The sequence below is a fragment of the Littorina saxatilis genome, linkage group LG9 (genome assembly GCF_037325665.1).
Source record: "Littorina saxatilis isolate snail1 linkage group LG9, US_GU_Lsax_2.0, whole genome shotgun sequence".
Taxonomy (NCBI): Eukaryota; Metazoa; Mollusca; class Gastropoda; order Littorinimorpha; family Littorinidae; genus Littorina; species Littorina saxatilis.
Genome location: NC_090253.1, coordinates 26537950 through 26547302, shown reverse-complemented (window position 1 = coordinate 26547302; position 9353 = coordinate 26537950). Strand labels below are relative to the sequence as shown.

General features: G+C 48.4%; 1 protein-coding gene across 1 annotated transcript in view; it reads left to right on the top strand.

Moving 5' to 3' along the window:
- LOC138975727 (uncharacterized) overlaps positions 1 to 9353 on the top strand; it is a 72808-nt gene that overhangs the window by 47907 nt on the left and 15548 nt on the right. The window contains exons 5-7 of the mRNA XM_070348481.1: positions 531 to 684; positions 6555 to 8307; positions 8913 to 9065. Coding sequence (XP_070204582.1) covers positions 531 to 684; positions 6555 to 8307; positions 8913 to 9065 — 2060 coding nt within the window. The remainder of the gene's footprint in view (positions 1 to 530; positions 685 to 6554; positions 8308 to 8912; positions 9066 to 9353) is intronic.

The following is a 9353-nucleotide window of genomic DNA, read 5'->3' as shown; positions in this document are numbered from 1 at the left end:
GAAAGAAGGTCACTACGTTGTATGTTAAGGCGGTCCTTGAATAAGCCCGAAGTGGACTTCGCGATGTCTTTATACCGAAAACTCAGTGCCAAACCTTCGTGCAGCCAGATTCGTGAAGTAGATTTGCGGAGTGGACTTCACCCAATTAATTGATCACCGGCACGGTTGGCCTAGTGGTAAGGCGTCCGCCCCGTGATCGGGAGGTCGTGGGTTCGAACCCCGGCCGGGTCATGCCTATAAGACTTTAAAATTGGCAATCTAGTGGCTGCTCCGCTTGGCGTCTGGCATTATGGGGTTAGTGCTAGGACTGGTTGGTCCGGTGTCAGAATAATGTGACTGGGTGAGACACGAAGCCTGTGCTGCGACTTCTGTCTTGTGTGTGGCGCACGTTAAATGTCAAAGCAGCACCGCCCTGATATGGCCCTTCGTGGTCGGCTGGGCGTTAAGCAAACAAACAAACAAACAAACAAACAAACCCAATTAATGTGAGGCTAAAGAATGAACTAAAGGTGTCCCGTGTATCTGTGCAGACCCCAGAAGCGTGGTGCAGGCCTGTTTGACTTTGCCAACTTCAACAACGACAAGAGCCGGGGGGACACCAACTTCGGGAACTTCGCTAGCCTGGGTAGCTTCGGAAACCAGAACGGAGGTCTGGGAAATGCCAGAGGCAATTTCCAAAACCAGGTAGATCTTTCTTTTCGTTGCTTGTTGTTGTCAGTCTTCCAAATCCCTGGAAAGTCTCTAATTTGTTGAATGTTATAAAGAAAATTGGATACATTATGTGTGTTATTTGTTGTTGTCATTCTTGCACATATCTAAAACCTCTCTGAATTGTTGAATACTATTGACTATTTCTCTTAAACGTTTTACTCCTGTGATGTTAACAAACAATTTACTTGATGGTGGATTTACTACAAAAATAAATTAGATAGGAACTTAATGTTTCATACATGGGGAAAGCGTCGCTTCAAGAACGCATATGATAATACAATCACATAAATTTATTAATGTTTTTGTAAAACTTGTTTAAAACAGGTTGAGGTCTTATTTGAGAGGTGTGTGCGTGTTGCATGAACTTTAGGGTTGTGCTTTTCTGTGATGTGTACTAATCTGCTTTATATTTGCATTGTTCCAAACTCATGCGAAATGGTCCATAGCCGAATTAGTCTGTATATGTTCTTGATAAGATTGTTTCAATTTCCAAATCCTGAAAGTTTAAACCCGCAGATAGCTTAGTACTTTGCTTCCTAACAACTATTCAGCCTCGAAATTCATCTAACACCAACTAACAGAATGGATGACGACTTGTTCGGGATTGCGATTGGCCGATAAGAGGTCACGTTGACGAAGGAGGGTTTCCGAATGTCCTGTCTCCATGACAATCTCTCAGAGCACTGACAGAAAACAGACGAACTGGCAAGCACACTTGCAAAGACTGGACAAACTCGCGAGAAGAGAAGTGTGCGGCAGACTAAACACTAACCTGGTGACTAATCTCTCTGCCCTCTCTCTGCCCGCTACAGCCAGCTAAGATCAAAACTCACAAAAGAACTCTTTACACTTGTCGCTTGATAAAAGAGTGCTTTCCGACAACCAAATGGCACTCAAAGAACTTTTGTAGATCATTATGTGTCTTTAGCTGTGTGAACCAAGACAATATAGTACTTGCCTACAACTGAATGGCTCTCCAAAAACTTTTTTCTCGGTGTGTGGCTCGGAGTGTAATGTGCGTGCTGACGTCAGGTCACATCAGTGCATGATGCTCTCCAACCACTTTTTTCTTTCGATCATGGGGAGTGGTGTACGTGCATGCATGCTGAACGAGGTGAACGAACTAACCCCTGCTAACGGTGCTGTGACGTCACGAGGCCTACTGACTGACCGTGTGTCCCTCCCGTCCCCCCAACAGGGCCAGGGCACCACGCAGCAAGGGACAGCCACCAATACAGGCAGCACGTCCAACGCGGGCCGCCAGACTGGATCCAACCACGGAGGCAGCAACTCCTTCAGCACCTCGGCCAACAGCTACGGCGGCGGCAGCACGCGGGCCGGCAACACCAACAGCAACGTGGGCTTCAACGGGGCTAACCTGGCTGGCCAGGACGGCAGCAAAATGCTCAGCCAGCTGGGGAACACCGTCGCCCTCGGCAGGAGCGGTTCCGGGGCTCGAAACGCCGATTTCAGTCTTCTTGGCAACACGGCGGGTAGCAGCAGCGGCAGCGGTCTGCTGGGCGGCAAAACGGGACGCAGCACCAGCAACGGAGGGTTCGGCAGCTCCAGCACTAGTAGCAGCAGTAGCTCGTCTGCTGGCAGCAACGGCTCCAACAACCTCGGTAACAACGCGGCTAGTCGGGCCGGTCGGACCTCTGGCCGCGCTGCGAGGAATAACGACTTCGGTCTGTTGGGTGGCAACAAAGCAGGAAGCACCAGCTCACAGGACTGGTTCAACCAGCTCGGTAGCCTTACCAACGGCGCCAACACGAACAACAACAAAAATAACAACGCCTTCGGCCTGGCGGGGGGCGGCCAAGGGTCATCCTACAAGCCGTTCAACTTCGACACCAACAACTTCGGTGTCCCCGCCGGTAGTTTCGGCGCTCCTGGTCCCGTCCCAGCTGGGGTCAGCAGCCCTGACTTCAACAAGAACTTTGACCTCACCAGTCTCAAGCCCGTCAACAACGAGAAGTCCTTCGACGCCTTTTACGACAACTTCAACAACAACTTCCAGCAGGGCTTCGACAACCTGCTACCTGCAGACAAAGACGGGGGACTGACAGGCCCTGGAGGCGTGCAGTCATCTTCCTCTAGCGTCTCTTCTTCGGGAGCGAGCGCTGACAACAAGGCGTCCAGCTTGGGGGGAGCGCAGCTAGGAAGCCAAGGCTTCAACTCTGCAGGGACACAGCTCGCTAGCAAAGCTTCCGATTTGACGGCCGCTACAGCAGGGAGAGGCATCAGCGGTGCCAACGCCAACACTGGATCTCTCGCTAGTGCCGGATCTGGCATAGGCGCAGGCTTTAATGCAGGGGCTGGCATTCAGAAAGGATCTGGCTTTAACACTGGATCAAACATCAACGGTGGCTCTGGCCTTAATACAGGACCAAACATCAATCCTGGCTCTGGTATCAACATTGGCCCTGCCATCAACACTGTTCCTGCTATCGACACTCCTCCTGCCATCAACACCGTCGCTGCTGGCTCTGGCCTTAATACAGGATCAAACATCAATCCTGGCTCTGGTATCAACATTGGCCCTGCCATCAACACTGTTCCTGCTATCGACACTCCTCCTGCCATCAACGCCGTCGCTGCTGGCTCTGGTATCAACATTAGCCCTGCCATTAACACTGTTCCTGCTATCGACACTCCTCCTGACATCAACACCGTCGCTGCTGGCCTCAACCCAGGTCCTGCTAACGTCAATCCGCAGCCCAGCGCCAGTAACGTCGACTACGGGTCTGACGCCATCAACCCAAGCGGAGCACAAAACACACCGGGCAGCCCAGCAGAAGATATCGCACCCATCGCGGCCCTTCAAGGCGCGTACCATGCCCGATCTCAAGGCGCTCTCAAGGCCCCGCTCGCGGCGAACTCTCACCTCAAACGTTCCCATGGTCTTGCCCCCCTTCGAGCGGCAGCAGGCACTGTCGACGTCAAGATGCCAAGGGAAGAAACTCCCCAAGAAAGCGAATTCGAAACCACGGAAATGCCTAAGAGAAGGGAAGAAATGCCTGAGTCAAGGGAGGGAACTGAGGAAGGCAGCAACCTTCAAGACTCCGTGGATGTTTCTACAGAAGAGGACAAACCTGCCGACCAAATCGTGTCGTACGGTTCTGAAGATGCAGTGGATGTCTCGACGGGAGAGGATGATACTACGAAAGAAAATCCTGAGGAGGTAGGCACAGGCCCCAAAAAAGCTGCTCCGGTCTCAGCAGTGGCTGCTGAGAACCTCCCTGCGTACAGCGTCGTCTCAGAGGAAGAAGATGACGTGGAACTGCCCGCAGGAGGGGAGGGAATCCCTGCCGACACTGAAAACGACGAGCAGATTAGCGCAGTGGTTGTGTCGATTGAAGGAGAGGGGCCTACATACATCGCTGCAGCACCTTTTGAGGTGTGATAGGCCCAAACCTTTCGTTTCAAAGTCAGCGTATTTTTGTTTTGTTCTTGTTTTGTTACTTTTATTTGTATATAAAGGGCTAAGGAACATTTGTCTTACCACTCCGAAGATTTCGCTTTCAAACTCGACGTATTTTTTCTACCTCTACATATATAGAGAGAGAGATAAATGAAACCTGTTTATTGCCACTTCATAGATTTTACTTTCAGACTCGACGTATATTTTGCTTCTTTAGCATACATATAAAGGGAAGTGGAAAGTTTGTATTGCCACTTTTTAAAATAAAAAAATTTAAAAAGAAAAACATAAGTGACTTTTGATAGAAAGTATATTGGGCACATATATACTCATATATATATATATACGCTTATATGGAAGTGGGCTTGTTACAAAAACTTGCAAGAGCAATCTGTATATATTGCAAAAAACCCACTATCTTTGGTAACGCACAAACTTTTAGTCACACTCACACATACAAAAAAATCACAAATACGAATGCACAAACATGTTTACGCACAGGTACCCTTAAGCTGAAAATAATACTGAAAGCAAAAACTTTACATTTAAGCATTAAACGTAAGCTTACCTTACCACACGCCTTGGCAAACACCCACTGATTTGATTCCACGAATGCACATATACGCACAGCCTAACACGCACGAAGGACACGCAGACGCAAAGTCACACAGACAAATATCAGACACGCATTATTACACCTACCCATATACTCACATCAAAACTCAAACGCACGCTTGAGCACTACAGCCAAATAGGCTGAAGAGACGTTAAAAGCAAAGAACGAACGCTCACACTCTATCACACCTCTCCCTACATAATTTCATTCAGACACACAATAACTGATGCTGAAGATAAATACCTTACAAAGGTAAGAGAGAAAATCACGGTTCCATAAAACAAGGCATGGGTTTAACTAGATAAACAGATTTAACACAAACAATTAAAAAAATCTAGTTTTCGCTTTCGTAATATGATCAAAGAGCATTTATTTTGCTCACTTGGCACCGCAGTGTGTTCTTCATTTCTTGCTCTCTGTCTGAAACTGGTGCAGAAGATAAGTATGTTACAAAGGTAAGAGTGAAAATCACGGTTCCGTAAAACAAGGCATGGGTTAACTTAATAAACCGATTTAACACAAACAATAAACAAATCTAGTTTTTGCCTTCCTAAAATGATCAAAGAGCATTTATTTTGCTGACTGGGCGCCGCAGTGTGTTCTTCATTTCTTGCTCTCTGTCTGAAACTGGTGCAGAAGATAAATATGTTACAAAGGTAAGAGAGAAAATCACGGTTCCGTAAAACAAAGCATGAGTTAACTAAATAAACAGATTTAACACAAACAATAAACAAAATAATCTGGTTTTCGTCTTCCTAAAATGATCAAAGAGCATTTATTTTGCTGACTGGGCGCCGCAGTGTGTTCTTCATTTCTTGCTCTCTATTTGGAAGTGAGGGTTAGCTGTTGTGTCTTCGCACCTTCTTCCTGCCGTCCTGAGATGCACGAATCGAATGTGAACTTGTGTGCCCGTATCGACCCCACTTTCGCTAACCAAGTTACAGTTCGCGTTATCTGAAAACATGCATCCCAGAAATATAAGCAGCAGGATAGAAACTGGAGAGACAAACAGACACAGGCAAGCGAAAAAACAGACAATTTAGGAACATCCATTCATGGCAAATTATGAGTAGTGTTCACCATCGCCTAACAGGCTTGAGGTGACGTGCTCTGCAGTTTTGGGTTAATTATCGTGTCGATTAACCTTGATCGCTTTTAATGTTGTGATAATTATATTTAAGATTGTAATGCGCTTAGAACTATTTTAGAATTTGCGCCCTATAAATACCCTTATTATTATTATTATTATTATTAAATTAAAGGCCAGCATAGATCGGAATGGTTGCACACATCTAACTGCTCCGTGACATATATTTTGCAAGGTCCCGTTAGAATTAGAGAATGTCAATGGATGACGATACACCCGACAAAGGTAGCTGGTCTGTGACTTATGTTTCACATGGTCCCATTAGAATAAGAGACTATCGAATGATGACAACATCTGTCAAATGTAGACGCCCTTTGAAGTCTGTTTCACAGGGTCTGGTGAGAATTACAGGGTACAGAATATTGATGGATGACTATACATCTGACAAACGTAGCCGCCCTGTGATTTATGTTTGACAGGATCCCATCAGAATGAGATATTATGAAAGGATGACATTACCTATCAAATGTAGCCGTCATATGAAGTATGTTTCACAGGGTCTCATGAGAATAACAGGGCAGTAATTAGAACAATGACAACAAGACACAACAAATATAAACCCCCAATACTTATGTTTCACAGGGTCCCATAAGAATAGCAGGGCAACGAATGGAAAAAAGGCGCATCAAATCTAAACGCCCCTTACCTATGTCCCACAGGGTCCAATCAGCGGAGGTGTTGCAGGGGGACCCCAACAGCCAGCAGGACCTCCCCCGCTCAACCAGATCCGACCTCTGGGCCAGCTGCCTCCCAACCCAGCCAAACTGCCCGGCACCTTTTCCGCTCAGCCCTTGCAGGCCTTCTCCGGCTTTCCCCAGCCAACGCTGAACGGAGGCTTTTCCGGCCCACCCGCTCAGAATCTGGGGAACGGTTTTCAGCCGCAGCAGAATGCAGGCAACAACTTTGGGCAGCAGAATGGCCAGAACCAGCCCAAACCCTTTCCACAGCCGCAGCAGCAGCAGCCCGCCCAAAGCGGACCACAGGGACCCTCTGGAATCGACGGTCCGCTTGAGGTGATCGATTTTAGCAGCAAGGAGCCAGAGAATGTCAACGCAAATGAACAGCCCGCAGAAAATAAGCAGGAACCACCTCAGAATGTTCCCAAAGAAGCGTCCGTCCCAGACTTCTCCAACGCAGCATCAGGCCAGAACTACGCCAACGGACCGTCAGGCCAGAACAACCCGGGAGGAGCTTCAGGTCAAGAGAACCCCATCCCTGGCAACCCCAATGCACTGCCAGGTCAGATCAACTCAGGTCAGAACAACCCAAACGCAGCGTCAGCCCTGAACTACCCCAACGAAGCCTCAGGGCAGAATGCCCCCAACGGAATTCCACCCCAGAACAACCCAGGAGGAGTGTCAAGGATTCCTGACTACCCTAACGCACCGTCTAGTCAGATCAACCCCGACGCAGCCCTAGGGCAGAAGAACTACCCTAACCAAGCGTCAGGCCTTAACAACCCCAACGGACTCTCAGGCCAGAACTACGGCAATCAAGCGTCTAGCCAGAACTACCCCGACGGACCATCAAATCAGAACAACCCCAGCCAACCGTCACCTCTAAACTACCCAAACCAAGCGTCGGGTGAAAACTACCCCAACCAAGGATCGGGTCAAAACTACCCAAATCAAGCGTCAGCTCAAAACTTCCCCAACCAAGCGTCGGGTCAAAGCTCTCCCATTCAAGCACCTCAACTCTTAAACGCTGAGCAGGGTAACGCTCAAAATAACCCCGGTGAAAATCTTGTTCAAAATTACCCAGAGCAACCCTCCTTGGTGAAGGGTGTTCTACCGTCAGGCCCCAACCCCAACGCTGAAAGCCCCAACCAAGCGAATCCAAATCTACTCTCTCAGCAGGAACCCTACCCCGTTGACCTGTCGTCCGACCAGGTCTATCCGCCTGGACAAGGCCCTAACTCCGAATCGCAGCCCCTCGAACGATACACTGATGGCTCTGCACAAAACGCCAATCAGGGATTGCCTCCCACACCCAGTTATTCTGGAAACCCTCAGGGTGCCGGTTCTCCACAAAATTACCCTGCACAACCAGAAAACCTAAACCAAGCTGATCCTAACGCATACCCCTCGGGTCCTCAAAACCCCAATAACGCCGAATACTCTCAGGAAAGCGGAGTGCCTCAAGGTTACGCAGCGCAACCTCAAGACAGAGCCAACCCTCAAGATGCTGGAAACCAGGGTGTACCACTCAGTACCGGTTCAGACCAGTACTCTCCGGATTCGTCCAGTGAGGATTCCCAGTACTACCCACGATCTGAACAGCCTCAGTCAGGTCCTCAGGAGAACCAGGGATCCAGATCCTACGAAGATCCTCAAGCCTCTGCTGCTGAGTTCGCTGCCTCTTCCGACGCCCAGGCTTCCGCTGATGCGTTTGCTGCGTCTTCTGATCCACAAGGTGATCTTTATGGTGGTGGTGGTCGTGGCGGTGGTGGTGGTGATGGTGGTGGTGTGTTTTATTATGTGTGTGATGGTGTTTATTTGTGTGTGTGTGTGTGTCTCTCTCTCTCTTTCTCTCTCTATCTCTCTCTCTCTCTCTCTCTCTCTCTCTCTCTCTCTCTCTCTCTCTCTCTCTCTCTCTCTCTCTCTTTCTCATTCCTCTGACCCTCTCCGGGTCGTTGGGAGTTGCATGAGAGGGAACGGGGGATGGGGTGGGGGTGAGGGGTCACTTACATTGACCTTGCGCTTTACAACAAGATTATGATCCCTCCTCCCTACATTTTGTGTTTTCTCATCATGTAATTTTCAATTTCTTTATCCTAGAAGTTTTGTCGAAGCCAGTCTGTAGCTGATCTCTGATGTTGGCTGGAGCACTGGGTGCCTACAAGAGTACCAACCTTAGGGATGGATCGTCGGGCGCCGTAAAACTAGCAAGCAATTCCGACTTACCGTTGTGATGTTTGCAGTGCTTTAGATGGACGCCTACATGAGTACCAATACGAAAGATGGTTCGTTGGGTGCTAGAAAGCGATATCATTCTGACTTAATTTATGATGTTCGCAGGTGCTTTAGACGCCTACAAGAGTGCCAGCCTTAAAGACGGATCGTCGGGCCGGGAGGTAGCAAGACAAAGCGAGACAGAGGATCCTGCTGGGAGCGGCAGTGGAGGACCTGAGATCTCCGTGGGCGACGGAGGTGACGCATCTTCCTCAAGTGGTAAGAACTGACGTCACAATGTGTTAAGTGGGAAGGGTTTTCATTTTCAAGTTTTTTTCTTCACATTGTTGTTGTTGTTGTTGTTGTTGTTGTTGTTGTTGTTGTTGTTGTGGTTGTTGTTGTTGTTGAGATCTAAGAAATAATGGGACGTTAGCGGTTTAAGTGCAGACGACAACAAGAGTGAGTAAGTAAGCGTTATATGGAGCCAATCTCCTGCCACCTGAGAGAATAGCAAGGATTGAAATGAACGAGCAACTTTCAACATCAAAAAAGGTCGATCGCCGCAAG